This window comes from Crocodylus porosus, unplaced genomic scaffold (assembly GCF_001723895.1).
Source record: "Crocodylus porosus isolate Cpor-Errol unplaced genomic scaffold, CroPor_comp1, whole genome shotgun sequence".
Lineage (NCBI taxonomy): Eukaryota > Metazoa > Chordata > Crocodylia > Crocodylidae > Crocodylus > Crocodylus porosus.
In genome coordinates, this window is record NW_017728939.1 from 1,441,841 (window position 1) to 1,468,668 (window position 26,828).

The 26,828-nt window shown below is 42.6% G+C and overlaps 3 protein-coding genes across 3 annotated transcripts; 2 read left to right on the forward strand and 1 right to left on the reverse strand.

Annotated features, from left to right (window-relative positions):
• Positions 1-2,084: 2,084 nt before the first annotated feature.
• On the forward strand, positions 2,085-6,255 carry SYF2 (SYF2 pre-mRNA splicing factor). Its single transcript, XM_019547636.1, has 7 exons — positions 2,085-2,161; positions 2,600-2,710; positions 3,326-3,451; positions 3,832-3,949; positions 4,089-4,179; positions 4,891-4,986; positions 5,950-6,255. Exons 1-7 carry the CDS (start codon positions 2,123-2,125, stop codon positions 6,113-6,115), a joined length of 747 nt encoding a protein of 248 aa, XP_019403181.1. The 5' UTR covers positions 2,085-2,122; the 3' UTR covers positions 6,116-6,255.
• A 2,158-nt stretch (positions 6,256-8,413) lies between these two features.
• Positions 8,414-13,634, reverse strand: RSRP1 (arginine and serine rich protein 1). Its single transcript, XM_019547635.1, has 6 exons — positions 13,489-13,634; positions 13,180-13,223; positions 11,308-11,925; positions 10,927-11,081; positions 9,534-9,617; positions 8,414-8,949 (listed from the first exon to the last, which is right to left on the reverse strand). The coding sequence occupies exons 1-6, from the start codon at positions 13,575-13,577 to the stop codon at positions 8,764-8,766; spliced, it is 1,176 nt and encodes a 391-aa protein (XP_019403180.1). The 5' UTR covers positions 13,578-13,634; the 3' UTR covers positions 8,414-8,763.
• Positions 13,635-13,889: 255 nt separating this feature from the next.
• On the forward strand, positions 13,890-20,067 carry TMEM50A (transmembrane protein 50A). Its single transcript, XM_019547637.1, has 7 exons — positions 13,890-13,949; positions 15,355-15,458; positions 16,515-16,627; positions 17,752-17,819; positions 18,601-18,693; positions 19,298-19,358; positions 19,658-20,067. Exons 2-7 carry the CDS (start codon positions 15,366-15,368, stop codon positions 19,701-19,703), a joined length of 474 nt encoding a protein of 157 aa, XP_019403182.1. The 5' UTR covers positions 13,890-13,949; positions 15,355-15,365; the 3' UTR covers positions 19,704-20,067.
• The last annotated feature ends 6,761 nt before the right edge of the window (positions 20,068-26,828 follow it).

Genomic DNA, 26,828 nt, shown 5'->3' on the forward strand with positions numbered 1-26,828 from the left:
ATTTGAATGTATGCCTGGGAGGAAGCAAAAACTTTGGAGGAATCAGCTCTGGAGTTTATTCATTTACAGCACATGGAGCCCTATCTGAGTGGCCCTGGCTCACAGGTGGCCCCAGGGGTCAGCCTCCCAGCCCAGGGCTGCCCCAGCTGGGCTCAATGTGCTGTGGAGGAGCTGGCTGGGGTAGGAGGGTGCCCCAGTGTGGGGTAGCCGGCAGGCAGCCCCCATACTGAAGCACCTTGTGCTCTAGCTAGCCAGGTTAGTGCCTACACGTGCTGCTGTGCATGAAAAAACTCTGCAGCAGAATAGTACTTGTATTTACAAGTATTACCCCACTACAGCTTTTATTAGTTTCCTGTGCCCTAATAAGGGTGGATGTGTAGACACTGAGAGCTAATTAGCCAGCTCTGCAACAAATGTCTTGTGTAGATGTGCCCTGTAAGTATTACAGTAATGAAAGCAATTTGGAACCATTACTATAAATACTAGACTTTTTTGTAACATAGGCCATTTATCAAGGTTTCCTAAACAATATCCATCACACTAGTATCTGGGTTTCCAATTTCTCTTCCTTACTTTATGCTGGTTGTTTTTATCTTTTTCTATGAATCTGCACAGTACACACAATTCTCTAGGCTACCGATTACTCATCACAAGCAAAGTGTTTTGCAGTTGTGAGAAGATTATATGATGTAAATTAATGCACTACCACTTGGTGATCTGGCCCTACAGGTGTTATGGATACTTAAATGTCAAGTTGGACAATGTAAAGTATTTTCAAGTACTGCATGCCTCTGAGGCTCAGATGGTCCACATAGTGTTCAGAATGATCTTTCACCTTAAGGCTGCAGGTTCAAATCCTGTTCAGGTGGCTAATTATGCCCTCATTATGAGCACTAATTGGTGTCTTTGGCATTCTCAGTAAAGAAGACTATGCACTGACTGTACAACTCTTTCACCTTTAGAGGTGATGTCTTCATAGCTGGTGTGAGGCAGGGCAAGGTGAGCTCGCACTACCTCATCCACAAATACAAGGAAGATCAGGCCATCCAAGACATTCAGGAAATACTATTCAGAAATGTTAAAGTTCATCCTTATAAAAGGATCTTGCTTTGCTCCTTGCTAATGACTTGATCCTTTGCTCGCTAATGCCTAGGATCCGTTAAGCTGGAAAACTGGAATGACTGAAGATTTCCATTACTTCAGTTGCATCCGCGTGTTCATTAAGCTAAAAGAATGCATCATTTCCCAAGTACTGACTCTTGATTCAGTCTCTCTAAACGTACAAGATACCCCTTAGGAATCTGTTCTGCTCAACTGGCCCTGGCAGACAAGTTTCCAGATCTACAATGAGTCAATACCTGGTAGACAGCAGCTGCCCATGAAAAGCTGGCTGATGGGTTCCCTGACAGCCCTAAAAGCTATTGGACATAAACTCTCTTCTGAGAACCAGGCTGACAGCCATAAAGACGGAAGAATCCCCAGCCCTGGTGGAAAATGACTGTGCTGACGGTTCAGAGTAGAACCGGGGGGAGGTTGATTTTAGCAGTAATCTTTCATCAGGTCGCCCCACTGGCTTTATCCGTCCTGGTGAAAGCCCAATGAGGAGGCTGGTCCCGCTTGGTGGCAGAGTACTAGCAACATTGCGCTGACGCTGCTGAAGCGTCCGCCGCAGTCCCAGCAAGGCGACCCCGGCCACAAGATGATGCGTCTCAAGAGCTGCAGGCCACGTCAGTCATGTGTTGTCTCTACTGGTGGGGTTGGAGCAAAGGCCCCCAGAGCTGGGCCCGTTTCGGCACAGCCTTGGTCTATTTGGGGGCAGCAGCACAGGACAGGAATGGGGGCCTCATCTGGGAGACCCCTGAGGCAGCAAGGTGCTAGGATCTCCTCAGGCTCCTTCCCCTGAACCCTAGTGTACCTGCGATGCTGCTCCCCCTTCTCCTTGCCCACACCCGTCTCTCCCTTCTTTACCCCCCATCTTCATCCCCCCTCCCCTCAGGCGCCGGTGCAGAGGCACCTCCCACCCGCAAGGAGGTGCTGAGACGACAGCAACACTCCCTTCCGGGGCGTGCCCGCGTGGATGTCACTTCCGGTGTGCGGGAGGAAGCCGGAAGTGGTTGTGTTTATGTCGAAAATGGCGGCGTTGGCGGAGACGTGCGCAGGGGTGAGGCTCCCTGGGGAGGGGGGGCTGTGTCCGAGCTCTGTTCGGGGGTTGTCCCAGGTTTTGGGGCTTGGCTGGTTGCCTCCCCCCCTTCTGCTCCATGTTGGGGTGGCTTAAATCTGCCCCAGAAGCTGGGGCGGCGATGTGCCTGGCAACACCCAAGCTGGAGGGTCTGGCCCGAACCGCGTGCGGGGCTGTGGGGGGAGTCTCTTGAGCACACGTAAATTTCCGTAACAGGAGGCTGTCAGCTTTCCCAGCGGCAGGTTGGGGTGGGATGTGTCTGTTGTGCGAGGGTTGACAGTCATCTTGTGGAGAGTTTAGGGGCTGGGTGGGATGTGATGGCTTGGAGAGGGCTGATCCTGCCTCAGGCCAAGGGTTGACTTCTGGAGGGCCCCTCCAGCTCCGCTTCTCCATGATTGAAAGCCCCATATGATGTTCCAGGTTTCCTCTAGCAGCTCTGACGAGGAGCCGGTCCCCACGGCGGAGGAGGAGCTGGCAGCCCAGAAGAGGGAGGCAAGGCTGAGGAAGTTCCGGGAGCTCCATATGAAGAGGGTAAGATCTGCTGAGCAGCACGGGCTCTTCTACTGTTTATAGCCTTAAAACAAGGGCTTCTGCCTAGAGACAGTCCCTGAGGGGACCTTCAAAGGAAAAGACACATAGCCTGTCCTTAAAGGTCTAACCGAAAACCGGGGGGAGAGAACATCTTGAGCACTGTAACATAATTCCACGAGCAGATCTGGCAGTCTGGTAAGAGGGCTAACAGGCAAGTATTTCTCAGGGCCAGACTTAAGTTCTTCCTTCATCACAATGGATTTCATAGATCTTTGGGTCAGAAGGGACCTTAGTAGGTCATCAAATGCTTTTAACAAATATTCTAGCTGTTCCTCTCGAAAGGAGTGAAACACTGACCATCAGTTTTTGCTTTTCTAAATTAGTTGGGGGGGAAGGGCCTTCAGATTCCTCTGGAGGGAATAGAAATGGTCAATATTTAAATTATTTTTAACTAAAAGGCTGAATTACGTATAGTATTTGATTGATGGGTTCCTCAATGGGTGACATGAGCTGCCCTTGCAAAGGATGAAAACATGTCTTGTCCTTCCTTCCTTCTGTACTCTTGTATTATCATTTTGCTTGAGTTGAGTGAGACACTGGTTGTTTTTCCCCTAGAATGAAGCTCGCAAGCTAAACCACCAGGAAGTTGTAGAAGAAGACAAGAGACTTAAGTTGCCACCAAACTGGGAAGCAAAAAAGGCTCGATTGGAATGGGAACTGAAGGTGGAGGAAAAGAAAAAGGTATAAACAAATATAAATGTTGACTGAAACCGTAAGTTTTCTTTCTTGGGGGCTCTGTCCTGTAATGATTTAACCTTATGTTCAGCAATTAGTCTGACTATAACACAACTACTCACAGTGCATTTCATTGTGTGTGTATGTGCATAAGTCTTATCCAGAATTTAACTTTCCTAACAGGAGGATCTAGATCCAGAGCACTTGTGATATGTGTTTACACCCCAAAATACACATGCATGCATTAAACTGACACGCTCACCAAAAACTCCTATCTGAAATACCAATGTATATAAAACTACTAAAATCTACCTTATCTACTAAGCTTGTTCCTTGTCTGCCCTTTTGTTGTGTTGAACTTTAAAGAGTGGCTCATATTCTATTAGGAATGTGCTGCAAAAGGAGAAGATTATGAGCGAGTGAAATTGTTGGAAATCAGTGCTGAGGATGCTGAAAGGTGGGAAAGAAAAAAGAAGAGAAAAAATCCAGATCTAGGATTTTCAGGTAAGAATTTTAGTCACTTTTCCCTCATCTCCCAGTAGAGTGTGGGGAAACAGTTATTTAAAATGTGTTCATATGCTTCAACTGAAACTTGTACCGTATGATAAAACTTTTGTGTTCATTGAAATCTTTTATTTTGTAGATTATGCAGCTGCCCAATTGCGCCAATATCAGAGGTTAACCAAGCAGATCAAACCAGACATGGAACAATATGAAAAGCAAAAGAAAGATACGTGAGTTTAACTTTGTCAGCCTCATACTAATTATTTTTTTTAAAGTATGATTACCTGAAATAATTATTTTGGCAAACTAGTGTATCTGATGGTTTAAAATTTTTCTTTGATTCATATAATTCCAAATGTATTTAATCTCTTTTATTCTTATGTATAGTGTAGTACAAGTGGATTTGCCATAGTCCGAGGACAGTTATCTCCTGGATGCTACTATAGAACTGTCACTATTCTCATTGCATTTTGAGACAAGTTGTTAAAGAAGTGGCTTATGTGTTTGAATTTATTTGCCTATTCAAGTATCACAGTTACTAAACTTTGATGCAGTATCGCTCAATTAGATTGTGTTTATAAATGTATCACTAAATCATTTAGTCTCCTGAAGCGAGTAACTTTCTGGATTTTATAGCGGTTTAAAAAATATTTTAAGTTTTAGATCCACAGCTAAAATTCTAGATTGATTATTGGAACAATGTACAAAATGAACGAAGGCAGTGCGTATTGCTCTAAATCTCATTTCTTCATGCCTTAAACCTATATATATATATATATAAAAAAAACCTCTTATCCAATGTTCTGTTTGGATTCCTGCACTCCCACACTTTGTCCACTGTTGGATGTTTTTCAGTAATGAAATGTCTCACTTTTAACCACCTCTCTTTTCCCTCTTAGCAATATTTTACAATAAATAATAATTTCTCTGTCACTCGGCAGGGAAGAATTCTATCCGACATCAAACAGTCTTCTTCATGGAACTCACGTGCCATCTAATGAAGGGGTTGATAGGATGGTTGCTGATCTTGAAAAACAGTAAGTAACTAATAAGATGGTCCTAATCATCTAAAAACGGATGCCATCGTACTTCTTGTCATAGTGCATAAAAGGTGTGATGTCTGTCAAAGTCTATCTCAGGGATCATACCTAATAATAAGTGATTAGAAATATCTATTAGTGCAAAACGGATGCCCATGTGTCTTTTTGGATGCACATCCCATGAAAATCAAGCTTAAGAGTATTTTGAAACAACTCCTCAAACATGTTTTAAAAAATGTCAATAATGGAAAGTCTTGATGGTCTTGCCTTTATCCCACAATCATGTTTTTTATAAAAAATAAAAAGATGTTGAAATATAGTACTATTTGTGCAAGCAAATGTGAGTTGAGCACTGTTATGATGGACAGTGCAGTTGCTGGACAGGAACCAAATAATAGTCTTTTCTCTGAAATCTCCCTCTCTCAATGCCCACCAGAGAAGAGCAGCACAACTACCTGTTTATACAAATATTATAACAACTTTTTGTACTCATGTGAATAAATCATCCAAAATAGAGAGTGCCATTTTGCTCAACTGTGATCAGAGTTCTGTTATCCATTTGTGCGGATTCAAAATTGACAGAAGCTGCCACCTCTTCCATTCCTTTTTAAATAGTGTTTAGGCTTTTTTTATTTCTTCTGATTTGATTGTGTGCATGCACAACTTTGCGGATATAAAAGTTGAACAACAGGATATTCAGGGATTCGTTCCGAGATTTCTGAATGCTGTACAGAAAAAGGTAGCATCCTGTAAAGCTGGACTCCAAAAAAAAAAACAAAAGAGCTGCAGTTACAGGAGTAATATGCAGCCCTGCTGTTTCCAGTAGGAGAAAACCAAAGAATCAGTTACCCTGAGGAGATGCTATGGTGTTGCAGCTTCCTCATAATTTTGGTATTGTTGGGGCACTGCTCCTGTTAATCTCTTCTACTTAATGTATTTTTTTATGCATTGGTCTTACAGAATTGTCAAACGTGAAAAATATAGTCGGCGACGTTCCTATAATGATGATGCAGATATTGACTACATTAATGAGAGAAATGCCAAGTTCAACAAGAAGGCAGAAAGGTTCTATGGGAAATACACAGCAGAAATTAAACAGAACTTGGAGAGAGGAACAGCTGTCTGAACTGTTAAGTCAACATACTTTGTGTTTCTGTAATTAGGTCATTCTGCACAGCCTACTAGGCTTATGATGGTTAAATTGTATGACAAAATGCCAATAGAATAGCTATGGACTCTTAATATTAATAAATGACAGTGTTTTCATTCCTATCGCAAGTTTATTGTCTAAAAAAGTGCTTGAAGGACAGGAAAACTTAACTATTCATAGCTTGCCGTTCCTAAGGTAGCTAAGTTTTGAGTTTTATTAAGCTGACAAAGTGAAAAAACGTATTTCATAATACGAAACAACGTATTTCATGTTTAGATTTTGAAGCTACTATGGCATTTTAAGAGAAGAAAACTAAGCTTATCTGCATTATTGATAAAAGAGAGCACCACCCTCTGTATTAGTAAATGTGAAGGATCCCTTGAGCTTAAGTTTAGCACAATTAGATGTTGCTAAAATAATACTCAGGTTTTCTGTGTTCCAGCACACTGCTGTTTTTAAGTGACATGTCAGTCAAGGAAATAAGTCTTTGTAGGGCATAGACCTGTCATTTTGTGAAAGAGCTGAACAGTTCTGAATTTATGGTAACAGAAGTAAATTGCTGGTCTAATCAGCTTTTTTGCTAAGCTGCACCTTCTCTATTTTGCCTAACTAGACTGCATCAGCCCTGTGCTGTGGAACATACTTACCTTCCCATCCAGCCAACATGTTCTATACACCTGGTAATGTAAGACACTGGAATTTGAGAATCTTGACTTTAAAGCCAGAAGAGATTATATTTATATTTAACATGAAGCTTTGTAGGCAAACATGTCAGTGAAAGAACTACTGATTTCCTCCCCCCCCCCCCCCCCCCCGCAAGTTAAAAAAGGCTCCATACCTTATTAACTCAACCACAAATAGGGAAGGAAGGGTATGGAAAAAGCCAAGCAGCTTGTTGAAAAGCAACTGTGCCTGAATCATAAAAGCAACCTGAGACTTCTGTGGGTGGTTTCTGATGCAAGGTTACCTGTTTTCCTCTTATTTCTTGGACCATCACAGTATCACTAGAACCCCAATTCACTGAATTGATACATTTTGTATTTTCTAAATTGTCTTTTAAAAACAAGGATTCTGACAGGAACAAGTGATATAATAGCAGATGGACTGTCTTCAGTCAGTTCTGTATGCATGGAAGAACTAGCCCTGGAAGCATTACCAGGTTTCTGAATGGGATAGATGCATGTGTCAATAGGTCTGATTATGTTCATTTACATCAGCATTGCTCAACCTGGGAGTCATGACCCAGGAGAGCACAGGAATGTACAAAAGGGTTGCAAAACCAGCTTAGGAGAAAGGCTTGGGAAATCAGCTTTTCCCTTGTGGGCCCCTCCCCACACACTGGGGCCTGAGGGTAGGGTCCAGTAGGTTGGGACTGGCCCCTTATGTTTACAAGCAGGTCCGGATACAAAAAAAAATAAGGTTGAGAATCACTGATCTAGATGTTTTGATTGTTTTCCATGTACAGTAGAGAACAGCACAATGGAGTGTAGATGCAGAAATTAACAGGATATTCCCTTCAGCAGGGACCTGCTTACCTCCAGCTTCCATGATGAAATACAGCTAGCCACAAAAATCAAGAATCTCAAGTATTCTGCAAAGAAACATGGAACCTGGCTCCCTCACTAGAATACTTAATTAAAAGTTCTTAGGACTGTTGCCCCCTCCCCACCCCTTCATCACAGTAACATTATGCTATATTGAAGTAGCTGTAATTGTTACTTCATATACCCTCATCCCACAAAAAACAAAAAAACAAAAAACAGCAGAAGCCTGGAGTGTACTGAAGCAAATAATTTAACTGAAACTGATTTTTTACACTTGGGGCATTGAGCATTAAAGAGACAGCTGTAGTGGAACCAAGTAAGTTCATCTAAAATAGATGACAAATGCTTCCTTATGCAACTATGTATGTTATGTCATTACTGTTTTTACAAGGAATAAATCCTCTGGATTAATACTATTTACGTTTCATTGTGGACAGAAGAATATGTTCCAAATTGTGAAAACAAATTAGCAAAGGAATATTCAAGAAGCCTAGAAACTCAAGTTACTCAACAGTAGGCATCTGACGTTTTCAAATTTTTTCCACCATGTGAGGGCTTACGATTTTGACGCTTTATTCATAGCAGAGATCCACAGCTTCATTTCTGATTCTGCTTTAGTTTAGGCAATAAATGACAAGTAATTTATACCTGCAGGACTTCAGCAGGAAACAAGTCTTGTTGAATCAGTACAAGTGACTTCAATGCACACACACAGGCCCAGGTTTGGACACAAGTTCAAAAACTAAATTTTTATTTATTTCAAGTAAACAGATACACAATACAAGTATTCAGAACAAGGACTGCTAAAACTAACATTAGAAAAGATTACCCACCTGTAATTTCTAATCCATTACAGTGTTGCAAAAAGCTATTTACAAAATATACAAAGATTCCCACCTGTAATTTCTGGACCATTGTGCTCAGTCTTCTATCTGAAAGACAAACCTAATATTCCAAAATTAAAAGCCTCTCAGTTATTAAATCAATATTAAAACAAAAATCTTCAACCTGGTAGGATTTCAGACCTCACTACTGGAATGCTTAAGCACAACTCTTCACAGAAAAGCAAGGGAAGCAGTATTAGCGTGCTCGAAAGGGTGCACTTTTAGGAGAGAAGTTTAAAAATGAGTTGTTCTCTTCTTTCTTGATAGGAACCCATTGCCCATAAGGATTTCCTTTTCTGTCATCTTCTCTTCCTGGGGAAACTGTTATCTCTCTAACAGAGAGACTTGCAGGTTTCTGAGCTACTGGCTTCGCCATTGTGTTCTGGAAAGAAATACAGTTCCTATTTAGAATATATTTTCTTCCAATCTTATCATGCAGACAGCTATAGTCTGAGACACTTGTCTACAACGGAGGGTGCTTAAGAATTATTTAAATAGTCTGTGGAAGCCCCTCTCAGCATGTCAAAGGCAAGAGTTTTTGGCTGATGTCTAAAAAAATCAAAATTGTGCAGTTGGGCCAATAGACCATCATCCACAAAAATTCCTGTGTTCCATTTCCTGGACCACCATGGCTACAACACTACCAAAACACTGAGGGTATCAATTTTTAGCGTGTGTAACCTTTGGTTCACTTGCAGAAAAGTAAACTGTTCAAATAATTCTTTTTTTGTGTTTTTTGAACCCCCGCCCCCGATATATTAATGCACAAGCCACACCATTTCATGAGTTAAGTCAGTTGTATCTGCATTTCATAAAAGTTGTCAATCAATCAAATCTAAACTTAAAATTAGGGGTGGAACCACTACCCTGTAGCTAACCTTTTGCTTAGCTAAGTTACATTTGGCACAAGTGTCCAATCTCCCAGTCTTCTGAAGTCAAGATTTAGTATCTTGTACATGTACTTACATTAGAGCTGAAAGAAATGCCTCTCTGTGCAGTAGCTCTCTCAGTTCCACTTCTAAGCAAGTCTTCTGTAAGTCTTCCGGATGGCTAAAGAAGAGTATACGAAGTTTATATGGAGGGAAGCTAGGTTTGTTCCTGATTAGATAACATAGTAGGAAAGACTACAACATGAATATTCTAATACAAGCTGGTCTTGGCTATTTATATCATCAGTAGCTCTAAAGCTACAAAGTAAGGTGATACTTTAAAAAAAAAAAAAAGTGGTGTTGAAGTTAACTTGGGAACATCTGGTTATTTTCACTAGTTCAACTGTGTCAATTTACATGTGCAACCTCCATGCTCAAGTTTTAAACTGTAACCATCTTATTGCAAGCATGGATTTCATATACTTTGAAATGAAATGTTATAGCAAGTTGTGTACGAGTTCTGTACATCAACCCTGCAGAGCTTTGGAGAAGGACAATAAACTTATCTGCAAGTGATGCAGGCCTCTTCTTCTGTACTCTCTCAATCTGGAATATATTGCATACATTATGACAGGGATTGCCTGTACCATTTGTTTAGTTGTCCACGAAACCCTCATTAAGTTTAAGTCAGAAATACTAAGTTTAAGATGCTGCTACACAACATATGATAGGTTTGCTCCCTACAGCATATCAGATAATTACTATTAACATACATACTGCAAAACTAAAATTTGTTTGTTAAAAATGAATTAACTTTCTTTCCCTCCCCTAGAATCACAGCAGCTATAGCCCAAGTCCCTTGATTACCACCAGTTTTTCTTCATCAATGTCTGCAGACCATATTCATGATTTCTATAAGACAGAAATAAAGTATGTAAAATGCAATGCGTGTTTGGGTACTGGATTTCTGGGAACAGTTTGTTGCATATGAAAAAAACTGACAGTCACCAGGCAGTAAGATTAACCTTTACAAAAGGCTATTAAAACAGAATTTGTGATTAAACCTTAGACTCAGCTCAACTGCATTTGCCAATTACAATTTTATAGACTAGTGAGTCATTTCCTACTGGAGGAAAAACAACAAACAAACAAACAAACAAACAACTCCCCCCCAAGAAAACCAGATTCTTTCTGCCTTCCTAACCTATCACTAGTGGAAAAGTGTGCATCTTCATGGGGACCAACCACCTCTAAGACTCCAAGGTACTCTTCCAGCATCATCAGGTCTACAAAGGGTTTGGGGTATTCTGATGAGTTAGTTTTTTTGCCCCCACAAAATATTTCAAAGGCATAATTTCAAAGCAACTTAAGAACAAAAAAAATAAAAAGTTAAAACAGCTAGTCATGCAGGCTTGCCTCTGAGGAGTTTTGGGAAAAGAGAAAGGAAGAAGTTTACCTTTGAAGTAGGAAACACTCCAGGTCATACTTACCTCAGTAGACTCTGCAGCATCTTCACTTTTCAGGTTTCTGCTGTTTGTGTCTTTGGATACCGTGCTGAGTCTCAAACTTGCTGGCAACACAATGTTATTTGTTCCAAGGACTTTGGCAGCATTAGTCTTGGCTATTTCCAGGAGTTCCCTCTTATCTGGGGGGAGTATACAGTAAGCCTCGTGCATCAACCAATGCAGAACTAAACATGCACCTAAACTTAACTTTGCATTTTAGCTTAACATGCAAAAAGCAGCAACCCCCCCCCCACAAAATCCCCGCAGCTTTCTGTGCTCATACAGACCTATACAGCAGCTCTATAACCTTCCAGTCATTCTCTTTCCACGATAGAAACATATACTGGTATTTGCAGAAGACTGTACCTTTCTCACTTAAACGGAGAGGAGATCTACTACGGGATCTTGTTCGTGACCTGCTTCTCCAGTTTCTGTAAGCTTCAGGATATATGGTTCTCCCAAATCCATAGTAACGTCGGCCTCTTGATCGCGATCTGCTTCTTGAGTAAGATCTCCTGTAATATGATCTTCCACGAGACCATGACCTACTGCGTGATCTATAACTTGGAGGAGAACAGCGGTATCTTCTATAGTGCCTAGGATAACACCTTCCCCTACATCGATAGCTACGTGATCTTGAACGGCTTCTGGAATACGATCTGGAGTACCGTCTGTATCTCCTGGAACCATTTCTTCTAACTCTTGACCTCGATCTGGTTCTAGACCTGCTCCAACTCCTTGAAGAAGATGAAGAACTTGAACTGGACTGTGAACTGGAAGATGATCTGCTCGATGATCCTGAAGTTGATCTGTCACGACTTCTTTTGGACCTCAAGCGGGAATTTCTCCCCTTTGGAGAGCTTAGCGTTAAATCATCCATGAAGTTTGTCATCTCATCGGTCTTATTAGCCTTCAAGTTCTCAGGGCTTTTAGCAATTCTATCTGCTTTGAGTGATGTTCTACTTGAATGCCCAGTTTCAGTTCCTGTTTTGAAACAAAAACCTTTTGTAAGATTTGCTGGGCGGGGGGGGGGAAATAAATTCAAGACTTCCTAACATTCCAGGTCAAGTTTTTCACCCCCCCCCCCAGTTTTATGCTGTGGCTTTGACAGCTGTGTTTAATTAAAGTTCCTTTCCTTAAGAGAAAAAAACCTCACTTAAAAAATTTAAAGTTTCTAAATAAGCAGTTCAAGTGGTGTATCAAATGAGGATTTTAAACTGCTTTATATATACTAGTTGGCATTACAGCTTTAAGCAAAATCAGCCACGTTCACAGAATAAACTGAGCCATGGCCAAATTAAATTTTAAATATCCCTTCAATATCAAGATGCACTCCTCCAAATACAGACCATGACAGCCAAGAGAATTTCGTTTCAACAACTTATCCAGGGATTTGGTTTGGGGTTTTTTTCAGTTTTCAATACCCAGATATATTATTTGAAATGAAAAAAACAATTTAAATTGTGAAATAGTTTTCCTGTCTGGCTGTAGTACAGCCCACTTTCTTTTTTTAGATGCCACTTGCAAACATAGCAGTAAGCATTTGACAGAGATTAGAATTCATCAAAGGGCAAGTGAAGTTCATAGCTGATTTTATCAGCTACACCAGCATTTACATATGCATTTGAAAACACATTAAAAATAGTATGCTAATAACTAAAATGGCTGCCACTGGCAGCCATTTTAGCCACATCCACCTGCTCCACTCACTGTAGTTGTACGACCCCTCCCCTCCTTGTCCTCCCTGACCCTTCCCATGATCCTGATGGATTTTTCCCAAGTGAAAAAACCTGCCATCTTTTATCCTCTAAATTTATGGTCCATGTTCGCTCAACACAAGAAGAACCGGCCAGTTCTGCAGTTCTTTCGCACAATGACTGCAGCATCAAAGCAGGGTTACTGCTGCGTTTTCGTTCCCTTTGAAGCCATAATGCCCAGCTTGGCTACTTGAGAGAGAGACAAGTCTCGCTGGCTTCCTGTTTACACACCACGACCCAAACAGAAGCACATCCCTGCATCGAGAACAAACACTGCTGCACACATCTGTGCGACACGGCAAACTCAGCCTGGACGAGACAGGGAGTTTTATTGGTAGTTATCCGTCTCGAGTTGTATTCCCCCCTCCCCCCTTATCCAAGCAGGCTCAGAGACCCAGCTGCTGGCAGTGGGGGGCAGGAACAAAGTGCGTGTAAGGTAGCAAACGGAACCCGAACAAGGTGGTTTTCATCAGGCACTTACCGCTGGGGGCAGCAGGGCACCCCATCCCGCTCCCTTGTGAGTTCCTGAAGAGAGACACACGGGTGAGCCAGCGCTCCCGCAGCCCCTCCGCCTCGTGCCAGCCCACCCCTTCCCCGACACTGCAGGACGGGGGGGGCTCCTGTTACCAGCAAGATCCCCCGAGTCGCTCCCAACAGCTCCAGGCACCCCCCCCCGGGAACAAACCACTGGCCCCCCACAACCATCACCCTGGCAATACAAAGCACTCCTGTCATGGAAGCAGCCATGAGGCACAGCCCCCTTCACGCCAGAGCCGCGCGCGGGACTCACTGGTCGCCTTTGGACGGGCCGCCCCCACACGGGTCCTGCGCCCGCGGCGTGGCCTGCGGGAACCCCCCTGCTCCGTGGGTCACCCCCATGTCGGCAGCGCCCCGCTCTCGGTCTCCCCACGCACACGCACAGCGACACCCGCGTCCCGCCGCGACTGAGGGCGCCCAGAAGTTTCCAGAAGCCTCCACCCTCCACACTGACGTCACGGCGAGGCTGGTGCGCAAGCGCGAGGCTGCCCCCGCCCCTCTGCCACAGCAGAACATGCACGCCAGCTCAACAAAACAGCTCCCCCTCCCCACAACTGCGCATGAGCAGGGCAGTCGATTTCCCCCATCCTCTCGTGACAGCCCCCTCCCGCCCGACAGTCCGCATGCGCGGGTTCGCTCTGTATCCGGGTTGTTTGTCCCGCCCCCACGGCCGGAAGTGGGCGCTGAGGGAGGCGGCGTGGGCCCCGCCCGGTGGTAAGCAGCGGGGAGCAAGCCCTGGGCTCTCTCCAGGCTTGGGGCCTGGCTGCAGTCCCCGTGCATTGAGTGGGCGGGGCCATGCCCCCAAATCAGCCCATGGCGGGGAGGCAGGGGTCTGGGCGTGAGGGGGTTCGGCTGAGCCGTGGGCCCGGCGCTTCCCCCCCCCCACCTCGCCTGCACCGACATCCCCGACGGGGTCTGAGGGACAAGCCCAGACACCGTCTCTGACGTGATGGTTTATTCCCAGAAACGTTGTGGTGAGCACTAGGGCTGTGCAAAGCAAGCCCTGTTCAATTTCGGCCCCAATTCGGGGGGGGGGCAGCAATGCAATTCGTCGATTCGGATAGCCGTCCTAGATTTGATTCAGCCGCATCCAAATCTGAAGATTTGACACCAATTTGGATGCAGACACAGCTTTAAATGTTTTTTCTACGTTACCTCGATGTACTGGTGTAGCTCGTGATCACTGGGGCGCATGGAGCATGCTCATCGGAGGACCCAGAAATATTACTGGGCTTACCAGGGAGTGTGCCTGGGGGGGCACCTCCCCCCCAGCAGCTCAGCGATTGGTTGCAGGGGGACCCCAGGTGTCCCCCCAGACCAGGGAGGTGCCAGTCACTGAACCGGGGGTCCTTCTGCATGCTTCCCGGTGGATCCGGAAGTGCTTCTGGTCCACTTTCGGGTCTGCTGCTGAGCACGCTGGGGACCCCCACGCTCCTGTGGGATGCTCTGTGCACCCCAGCATCACAGCATTCACAAGCTACCTGCTCCTTAGAGGTACGTAGAAAAATATTTAAAGCTGTGTCTAGCTCCGAAACTTTCCGAATCGATTCGAAGGGTTGCAAGTCGATTTGGAGAAATTAAAGGGTCCTCTGATTTAATTCGGATTCAGTGATTTGGCCGCTGAATCAGGCTGAATCTCCACTGAATTGAATCGGGGATCAACGCTTCGCACAGCCCTAGTGAGGACGCCTGGGGTACATCCCTTGCACCGTATTCAAGAGCGGTGGTGCTGGGCACCCCAGGGTGTATTCACTGCCTCATTTCCAGGGGTGCAGAGATGGAGTGGATAGGCAGAGCCCATTGCCTTTGCTTCTGAAATTTAGGCATGAATTTGGTGTTCTCGTTCACAGCCCTTGGAGAGGCCCCAGAAGGCTGCCTAGGACAGTTCTCACCACTAACTAGCATGTAACTCCCTGTCTGCCCTGCTCCACGTATAGGTCCTGCTTAGTGGGGGGCGGCCTGCAGCATTTTCAGCATGCTGATGGCATCCAGATTTTTTTTCACTATCCCCAAAAGCTTTGACATCTTCACATTTTAGTGTGGTTACCTCATGGTAGTGTTACAAGATACCCTTTATATAAGAAAGTAAATATGGCTTTTTCTTCTTCTAACTTGTTAGAGAACTGAAAAATGTCTGGACTTCTTGAGAGCATGAGATGCTCGGAGTGCATTGATTGGGGAGAAAAGCGAAATACAATTGCATCCATTGCTGCTGGTGTGCTGGTATGTATAGCTAACCGTACCCTCTTTTATTTTACACGTGCTTTTCTCATGTACTCAAGAGTCACTACTGAAGTGAAAGTGCTGTTTAAGACGAGAGCAATATGCTAACACCCACTGAATACAGGATGCTGGGAGCTCATACTGGATCTTGTGTTATTGCTTTCAAAGTAGTTATCCTGGAAGCATAAATTCATTTAAGAAAAGAGTGTATGAGTTCAGGTAATAGAATGGGCATACAAGCACGTTATGTGGTCAGCTAGGGTATGAATTTAGGGCAGGTCAGCTATGCAACAAGTATCCATGGGCATGCTTTTTTACCTGCAGTTTATGAAAATAACTAGGTTACTTTACATTTACCACAAAATGAAAATAATAGTTACCATGAAATAGTTGAAGTGCTTTAAGATAATGTTGTAGCTTATCTTGCCGTTACTTGTTTGGGCAGCGCTACCATAATGATATAGCCTTGTCAGAATCGGGAAGAAAATAGCTTGGCCTAATCTACACATGAAAGGCAATCTGTTTTGACAGACAACCACTAAACATAATTTCTCTCTTTTAATATCAAAAGTCTAGGGAAGTCCTAAAAGTTGTTCAGTTAGCACTCCCCCCGAGCCTCTCAGTCAGAATTTGATCTGATTTACTTCACTCATAATTATGATATTCTGTTGCACCACTGAGCAGGCTTGTGGTAGGGTTTCATTTAAAGGTAGTTCCAGACATTTATACAGACACATTTAAAAAAATGTAGCTTAGTAAATATATTTAAGGAAAACGCATTTTTATGAGGCTTTCTTAAATGATGTTTCTGTGGAAATCTTAAGCATGGGCTGCTCCACTTTCTCAGTTTCCACCAACTTAATGCTGCATATCTAACTGCTTTTGTTTCATCTTGTTCCCAACTAAATCACCAGCAAAACTCTCATTGACGTAAATGGAAACTAAATTGGCCATATAATTTTTTTCATACAAGCTAATGTATTTTTTGCTGCAACAACCTTGTAATGCTGTTGGGTGTAATCATGTCTGTGTTTTAAGTCATTTTATTTTAAATAGTTTTTTACAGGCTGGTGGATTATCATAGATGCAGCTGTTAAGTATCCTGATATGGAACAGTTCAACCATTCATACCATGCTTGTGGAGTTATAGCCACTATTGCATTCTTAATGTAGGTGCAATTTCTTTATCGGCTACATGCTTTATAAAACTTGCATTTTTCAAATAATGTAAAAAATACAGGTTTTAAGGAAGACTTTCATAGACCTTTCAAACATAAATGGACATTATTTCTGCAGGTGGGTCACTAGGAGCTTACATAGAAGACACAGTCACTCAGTCATAGTTGATTCCAAGATGAACATGAGTTGTCAATGTGATGAAGTGATCAACAAGGCTAACCGCACTCTGTTGTGCATTAGCAGGTGCATGATGAACAGGTCCAGGGAGATGACGCTTCCCATCTGTGGCACTGGTTAGGCTGCAGTTGGAGTACTACGTCAAGTTTTGTGCACCGCACTTCAAGAGGAATGTGGACAACCTTGAGAGGGTCCAGAGAAGGGCCACTTATATGGTTAGGGGACTGCAGGCAAAGCCCTACGAGGAGAGATTGAGAGACCTCGATCTCTTCAACCTCCACAAGAGAAGGCTGAGAGAGGATCTTGTGGCCGCCTACAAATTCATTGGTAGGGGGAGGGGCAGCAAGGAATAGGAGATGCTCTGTTTACCAGTGCACCCCTTGGAGTAACTAGGAACAAAGGCCACAAACTGATGGAGAACAGATTTAGGTTAGACTTCAGGAAGAACTTCTTCACAGTAAGGGTTGCCAGAATCTGGAATGGGCTTCTAAGGAGGGTGGTGCTCTCCCCTACCTTGGGAGTCTTTAAGAGGAGGCTAGACATGCACCTGGCTGGGGTCATCTAACCCCATCGCTGTTTCCCAGCCTGAGCTGGGGTTGGACTCAATGATCCTCTGAAGTCCCTTCCGACCCAAACATCTATGAATCTTTGAATACCAACAGACTGTATTTACATTGATTACAAGTAATTGGATTACAAGCCAAGTCTCTTAATACCTACCATATATTCTTACTAATTTCAACATTCTAAATAGGAGACTGTTTGAAAAAACATTTTTTTTCAAATTTGAGTTAGCTGTACCTTCTTGCAAAGCAAAGGTTGCAGAAAATATGATAAATTCTCACTACTGGCCTATACAGTGATAGAAGAAAATCACAAAAAGTGGTAATTCTGTTTTTACTGTACTGTTCAATTCCCTTCTGTTTCTTTTATGTAGGATCAATGCAGTATCAAATGGTCAAGTTCGTGGTGACAGTTACAGTGAAGGCTGTCTTGGACAAACAGGTAGTAATAAATCACATTATAACTAGAACTGCACATGTGGATAATGCAGTGCTTTGATGTTTTATTTACGAAGCAAATCTACAAGTGTGGCATTGTATTATCTTGATATGCCACTAATAAGCCTTTTTACAGGCTAGTAACTTGATTTCTTTTTCATATATGTGAAAAGATTATTCATTTTACATGATTTTGTCAAACAAGCACTTTTAACTTCCACACCTTGTTTTGCCCATCATCTATACATTTGGCAATAATTGTTAATAGTTTTTGGTTTCATTCTTCTGTCATCCAAGACACTCTAAAATAATTTAATGTGAAACAGTAAGTTTGGCCCCCGTTGTTTTGGCTACTACATTTTCCAGATAGTCACCGTATAACTTACTGATTCTTACCTTCTTGGTGTGTAGTACAAGCTTGCTTTTTTTTGTCCAACATAAGGTCCGCTTCTTTTGGCTGGTTGGTGCTAGCAGCTATCTTAAGGTTCTCTGTATGCATCATGGGTGGAAGTCACCTCTTCTAGAGGACTTGCACAAGTCTTAGGCACCACTCTCCACAGTGGCAAGGAGCACAGCTGTCATGTAAGCAGCTGCAGCTCCAGGGTTGCAATAGCATCATCCTGTTGCTGCTTCAATAGTTCCCTACAACATCTAGGATGTGTGTAAGATGTGTTTTTATTTGGATACAGTGGCAGTCCTAGTCTAGAAGGCTGTGCTTACACAATATAGTACTTTGAAACAGGGGCATATTGCAAATTGAAGTACATGTGCACATTCTTTTTAAGGTGCTCGCATCTGGCTGTTTATTGGTTTTATGATGGCCTTTGGATCTCTGATTGCTTCCATGTGGATCCTTTTTGGAGGCTATGTTGTTAAAGGTAAGATACGTTACAGATCTTAATATCAAACCCATTTTGATTTTTACATGGGCATTGCATAAATGTATGTGAACTTCCACAAGAAAACTTGCTTTCCCTGGGGACATGTTTCTTCATGTTGACAGAGAGCAAAGTATGGTGTTGCCCACAGTACATTACTCATCAGTATTGTTATCTGTGAGCCACTGATTGTATTCAGCAATTGTCCCACATAGGTAGTTTTGCTGTGCAGTGACAATGCCAAAAACCCTATGCTGTATTCAGCTGGTTTAGATGTAGAACCTTGTCCATCTGTCCGTTTAAAGATATAAATAGTTCACAAGGACACAGAAAATATCTTACAGGAAGTATAGTGTAAGATGCAGTGTTTGTAAAACAAGTGTTTGTTTTCCCTCTACTTGGCTGCCACAGCTTGGAATATTATTATTTGTCACTCTTATTTTATTTACAACAAAAAATAAAAGGCTCTTTGATCACACTTTTGCTGTACCAGACAAAAAATCCTTGTTAACCTGATGCTGGATCATTCATGAAATAACATATCAGAAAATGAAAAGAATATTTTCATAAAAAATTGGAAATCTCTTTTTTTTTCTTTTGCCAGAGAAACCAGTAGTCTATCCAGGAATAGCCGTCTTCTTCCAGAACGCATTTATCTTTTTTGGGTAAGCCTATGTTTTCTTCCTTATTCTTCTGAATTAAATCTAGTTAGTTATAATTGTGATCGCTCTGAAGAAAAAGAGCTAGTTTGTACTAAGGTATGTGTAGGCAGGGTTTAGAGATCTGCCTGTTTGCATCTTGTTGAAGGATCAGGACTTTATATTCAGAATCACTGAATACTGAAGTTTGTGTTAGCTACCAAGACTTTGAATCTGACTGCTCTTTTTTGGAAGCAAGAGTCCTTATGCTCTATGAAAAAATCGTATACTCATGGTTTGGTTTGTTGTTTTTTTTCTCTAAACAGAGGACTGGTCTTTAAATTTGGTCGCACTGAAGATTTGTGGCAGTGACTGTCTGAGGAAGTGCATCAGCCATCTCTTTCAACTGCACACTCCTGATCTTTTTGTAAAACCATTTTGTAAGCTGTTGCTCTTGGATTATGTCTGAGGATAAAATGAGCACAATGTGGAATCGTGACACTAATTTTTTTATTCTGGTAAAAATTTGTACTCTGCTGTTGGCTTTAAATGGTGTGATTATATTTGACTGAAATGTAAAGTTGATGAAGGAAAATGTAGAAATGGAAGTCACTTTTTATGGTATATTATTTGTTACACATAAGTGTTGTAGATGAATAATAGCTGTGTTTAACCAAGTGTTCTATACTATCTAAGGTCCAAAATGGCAATTAAAAATGCTTTAAAACAACCTTTACCTATATTTATTAAGATACAATCTTTCGTATATCTGATATTACACTATATAAATATTCATGAATTTCAGAACTCTCTGGCCTATGGCACTTTATTTTCCACAAAATACAGTTTTGTTTCTGTATGAATATTTGGATTACAATATTATGACCTTCCGTAAGTAATAGTCAAATAAAGGTTTGTTATTGCTGCATGGAAAAATTGGAGATTAACTTTATTTTAGCAACCAGGCTTTTTATATAATTAGTCAACCTGGATATTTGCTCTTATACTAGATGATGGATAATTTGTCCATGAAATTTGTTACAAGCTACATTTTAGTTTGCAAGGGAATAAAAAATCCTTTTACAAGACTTGGATACCCTGGCTCTACGAACAGTGCTCCTATATGGTTTAATTCTTGAGTTTAGCTTCCAGAGGGGAAAGGGAATGTTTCTGCCATACCTACCTGGCTCACAGCCTCTGTTAAATGGCATACCATCCTTCTCCAAGTACTGTGGAATTTCTTAAGTCAACATAGTTTCATAGTAGCTAGGGCCAGGAAGGACCTGAACAGATCATCTAGCCTGACCCCCTGCCACAGGCAGGAATGAAAGCTGGGTTCACAAGACCCCAGACAGGTGATCATCCAGCCTCCTCTTGAATTTGCCCAAGGTAGGGGCAAGGACCACTTCCCTGGGAAGTTGGTTCCAGATTTTGGTCACCCTAACTATAAAATATTGCCTCCTGATCTCTAACCTAAACCTATTCTCCATCAGCTTATTACCATTGTTCCTCACCACCCCAGGTGGTGCTGGGGAGAAAAGGGCTCTTCCTATTTGCTGATAATCTCCCCTGATGAGTGTAGGCAGCCACCAGGTCCCTCCTCAGCCTCCTCTTGCTGAGGCTGAACAGGTTCAGGTCCCTCAGTCTTTCCTCATAGGGCCTGTCCTGCTGCCCTCTCCTCTGGACTCTCCTGGTTGGCCACATCCTTTTAAAGTGCGGCGCCCAAAACTGGATGCAGTACTCCAACTGCAGCCTGACTAAAGTTGCATAGAGGGGGAGGATTACCTCTCTGGACTGGCATGAGATGCATCTTTGGATGCATGACAAGATATGGCTGGCCTTGCTGGCTGCAGTCTGGCATTGGCGGCTCACGTTCATCTTGGGAGTCAGTAATGACTCCAAGATCCCTTTCTGCCTCTGTGCTTTCAAGAGGGGAACTCCCCAGCCTGTATGTATGCTGTGGCTTCCTTCTCCCAAGGTGCAGCACCCTGCATTTATCTGTGTTGAACCCCATCCTGTTCTCATCTGCTCACTTTTGTAGTCTGTCTAAGTCTGGTTACAGCCTCTCTTTCCCTTCATGCGTGCCTTCCTCGCCCCACATCTTAGTGTCATCAGCAAACTTCGGCAATTTAGTCTACAAGATGCAACTTTTCTAGATTCTTTCAACTACCTTATGATAGCTGCTTTAGCTGTGCTCCTAACACATCCTGTATACTTCCTTTTCTTTTTTCCTGCACAACTTCAGATAAAAGTTCTCAAATAGTCTTGGTGAATCTTGGCATGTATTGAACTTTTCATTGCATTTAATACCTAGTGTTTTCCAGTCCTTTCCTCTTCAAAGACAGTTAGAAAGCTTTCTCTACTTTTTGGTGGATTTACAACTTTCACATCATAGCTCAATCTTCCAAATACTTGGAAATTCTTATGTCTATATCTTTAACCTGGCAAATGCTTCAAGTGTCTTGCCAACCTGTAATGTTATTTCTTTTTAGACATTTCCACATTTGCATGTTATTAAGGAGGGGGAGGTAGTTTGCTTTCTGTCTGACTTGAGACTAAGCCTGGATTTGCACCTTGTAGACTAGGTAAATCAGAGATGTATAGCATAAGCTTGTGTAAGCAGAGGGCTTACTTCCTCAGATGCTATGTACAGCCTTCACCCTCATGTACATGACATCTGTGGAAGTAAGCCTCTTGGTTACAGAAGCTTATGCTATACGTCTCTGATTTAGTCTACAAGATACAAATCTACCCTGCCTCTTATATGTTGTTGCCAAGCTCCATAATTGACTTGCATGTTGTATTCTGCTTGAGTTGAGACTGGCTGGAGTCCTCCATATTTTTCATAAGTAATTAACTCTCTCTTCCTTACGGTGCTGAAATGCAAGTTGCTTAAACTGGTGGGTTAATCGAGCACTTAAGTGTCAGAGGGTCAAGACCCAAATCTTGGAGCTTACTTATAAATCACAGTGCCTTTGTCGTATCAGTCTATACTGTTTCTGAAAATTAAGGGTAATGCCAAACAAGCGAGTTGAGAATACATTGCTATTCAACACCTATGTTTAAATTAACTGTGCATGCTGTATCCTGATGAAGTTGATGATAACTGTTTTAACATACCGTGCCCCTTCAATATGTCATCCTCTGCTCTAGCGCAGCTGGAGCTTTGCATCCAGTTCTAGGCGCTGCACTTCAGGAAGGATGTGGAGAAGCTCAAGAGAGTCCAAAGAAGAGCCACATGCATGATTAGAGGTCTAGAGACCAGGTCATAGGAGGAGAAGTTAAAAGACCTGGGACTGAGGAAGAGAAGTCTCAGAGGGAACTTGGTGGCAGCCTAAAAGTATTAGGGCTGTGCAAAGCTTCAGTCGCTGATTCTGTTGGAGGAGATTTGGCAGCTAAATCTCTAAATCCAAATTGAATCAGCAGACCCATTAATCTATCCAAATTGAATTGGAAGCCTCCGATTCAATTCAGAGGGATTCAATGATTTGGCCATAGACACAGCTTTGTATGTTTTTTCTACATGCCTCAAGGTACCAGGCGGCTCATGAATGCTGAGGTGGTGGGGTGGATGGAACGTCCCATGGGAGCATGTGGGGGGTCCCCAGCACGTTCAGCAATGGATCCAGAAGCGCTTCTGGATACGCTGTGGAGTACGTGGGGAATCCTGCCCCCCAGCTCAGCAACTGGTGCCTCCTGGGTCTGGGGGGCACCTGGGGTCCCCCCACAGCTGACTGCTGAGCCAGGGGCACTGGGGGAGCTAGTTTTGCACACCCCTAATAAGTATATCAGGAGTACATTAGGGCCTGGGGGAGCAACAATTCACCAAGGGCCCCCAGGGGAGGACTAGAAATAATGGGCACAAGCTGACTGAAGATCGCTTCAGACTAAATATAAGAAAAAACTTCTTTACAAGCCAAGTGCGAAGGATTTGGAACAGCTCCCCCCAGATGTGGTATGGTCACCCACCCTGGAGATCTTCAAAAAGCATCTTGATGCCCATCTTGCTGGGGTCATCTGACCCCAGCGGTCTTTCCCACCCGAAGTGCAGGGGGGCCAGACCTGATGATCTGTAAGGTCCCTTCCAGCCCCTAACAAATATGATATGTTCCTGTAGGTACCAAGACATTAGCTATCAAATGCTCTGCTCCATGACTACCTCCTCTATCAGTCAACAATAGGGAATTATAGAAGGAACTATAGAATTAACTAGCAATACTTACCTAGTGCAGCTGCAAGGTCAAGGAAAAAGACAACTATGGAAGGTTTTTCCAGTAGAAATAAGATGGACCAACAGTGGCAGCTTAAAGTTACTTCAGTTAGGGCACAGAAAGCAAAATAACTATATAAAGCTATTATCTTCCTTAATCATACTGTATGTTACTTACCAGTTCACACAAGTATTCCCAAAATACCTTTAAATAGTCTTGTCACTAACTTTGAAATATATTCCTCAGATCTTCCTATGGCTCCTAACATTAATCCCAGTTACCAATTAATTTAAATGGGCCTGTACAGAAAGTCTGTCAAAGCTACTTAATTCCTTTTAAAGGAGAGAGATTTTTAATGAGTGGGCTTGGTTTTATAATCCAATTTTAAATCATGATTCATGAAGTGATAAATTAAAAGACTGGTGTTGTAAAAATGACTGCTCAAACTTATTCTTTACTGGCTCTTTATTTTGTATAAATTAGAGATGTCAAGGCAGGCATGAGAGCTGTAACATCAAAGTCCGCAGTTCCTTTGTTTAGGCATTAAGTGCATTCATTTGAAACTTTGCCAGAGTCTCCCTTTTATCCCCCAACAGCACGTAGGTAAGAGAACTAGCAAAACTGTCTGAGACAAATCAGAGTAGAAGATGCTGCTGGACTTTTTGTCTTAAAACATCCTCTACTTGGGGATACACCAAATCCTTCTGAGAAGGCTGCAAATGTTGTGTATTCTGCCCCAATTACTGTTGTGGCCCCTAAACAACACACCATTACCACACCAGTCTCTCATGTAGAGCTCATTCAAGCAGTTCCTCCCAGAACTTGCAATATAGTAGGAATTAACAAAGAAATGACTCCTGGGCTGCAAACCACAACTGAGCAAGCGCTTGGGGCTTCCGTTCAAACACTTCTTGCGGCTTCATGGAAACAAACAGGACAATTTTACCTTCAACTGATTAACCATCTCAGTGTTTCTGGAACAGCCAGTACAAATTAGAGCACAACTAAGTTTTGGATGATTCTTCTCACTTCTGACTCGCTTTTCCTTCCTCTACTCCTGGATGTGTCAGCCATAAGGGGGAGGGTTTTTTAACCCAACCCTAGTCCCTCCTTACATCTCAGGGTCCAAGCACTAATGCATGTGGTACCCCCAGTATTGTTGAAAGGCCTCACGGGGCAGTTTGCACTCTGGGTGCAACAGGTTTGACCTTGTGCTGCCAACAGGTTGAACCCGAACTGGACTCTTGCAAAACTCTCATAAGGAAGAAAGTGGGCAAAATAGCAGCTAGGTAAGTCTTAAATGATAAACAGTTTGTGTGTTCTTAAATCATTCTGTGATCATGCTAAATGGAAGCTAAACTCAGCTCTCATCTCCTTCGATTGAACAAAATGACTGACCATCTTGTGCGCCAGGAATACAGAACAATGGCATTCACTGTAGGAGAAAGCTTCATTATTGCCATTAGAGTGGTGAGGAGAGTCAACCATTTAATAACAGCCATTTAATTTAAAAGCTAATGCATCACAGACAGTGTACATTTCTTATTGTGTCATCTAAGAAAGACTACAATCTCGCTTAGTATTTCTTTCTTCCTGCTTTGTTTTCTTTTTAAAGTGTACTAAATAGATCAACAACTAGTACTCGCATATGTTTTATTACATTGACAACCAAAGAGCGGTGTGAGAGAGATTCTCAAACAGGCAAAACCAAGAGGCAAAATCCCAATCATCCTGCAAAAAGTTTCATGTGGACAGAGGCATCTCTTCACACAGAGCCCATGGCAGGATCTAAGTCAATTATACCAGAAGACTTGACCAGGTCAGAGATGCCTGCTGGTCACCATCTTACCATCAAAATGTAAGTCTTACTTGTAACTAGGGTAGGCATGAGATTGTCAGACAACTTTTTCAAGTGCGATAAAAATAGATTATGCTCTAGAAGCATTTTCACATCCAAAACATTGCGTCTATTTGCATTATTCCCTTAAAATGTTTTCAGGAGTTAAAACGGGCAGGCAATTATTTTGTGTGGAGGGCTGCTTACTGAGTTTTGGCAAGTTATCGAGGGCCGCATGACAGGCAGCCAGGGGTAGATAAGTATTGGAGAGAATGGCTTGGCAGGCTGCATCCAGCCCAGTGGCCACATTTTGCCCACCCCCAAGTTAAAACATGGTACCAAATTATTAAAGATCTTATTTAAAAAATAGAGCAGAAGAAACCAACTAAAAATGAACACTGGTGTTCAGCACTGCTTGATACACATTAAGAGCCTGATCCTACAAATCTTTATTCACTCAGCTGGCCCCATTCAAGTCACTGGGATTACTTTTGCATTTATTCAAGTGAACAAGATTTTCCATGACCACTTCAGTTTAGCCAAAGGAATTCTCCTGTTGTCTGCAGTGGGCCTGGTCATTTGAAGAGCCAAGCACCTGCAGCCCCAAAAAGTAGCCAAGTACATTTGGTCTATTGCTGAAACTTGTGTGTACATAAGGCCCTGACTTGATTTTTCACCGGTCAAGTGAGTAAAAGATACAGGATCAAGCCTTTTATTCCTAAATGAGTTTCTTGCCACCTGAACTCCCAGACAGCTGACCTAAGCCATACTGGCTACAGGAAATCTGCCTTTATCAGCTAATTTAGGGCCTACTTCCTCAAGATGCTAAGTGATCTGGTCTTGATCCAGGAGCACATTCAACCAGGTGCTTGCTATGGATCTCAACTGGATTACTTTTGCTTAATAACAGGCACCACCATATCTGAATTGCTGAATCACCAAAGTGCTCAATACCTACAGAGTTAAGCCCTTCAGCTGCATAATTATATTACAGCAGGGGTAGGCAACCTGTGGCCCACAGCCACATGCAGCTCTTCAGAAGTTACTATGCGACTCCTTGAATCTTTGCACAACCACACCATGACCAAGTATGCTTGTGCTTGTGCAAAGTTTCAAGGAAATGCATATTCACTTTTGAAGAGCCACATGTGGCTCCAGAGTCACAGGTTGGCCACCCCTGTATTACAGCTTCCCAAGTCTGGAATCAAAAAACATTTTCCTTCGTTAAAATCTACATGCATCTTAAGTTACAACAAAATCAAAGCTAAATGGGTGCAACAAATCTTTGCACAGACTCTACTACAGAAAATAATGAAAGCAAGATTCAAAGCAGAAAGGATAAACTATTTGATGTGTAATTTCATATACAATATAACTGAATAAAAACAGCTTATTAAAATATTGTCTACATTTTGAAGAACAGGAATGCTACATGACTTCCTTTTTTTT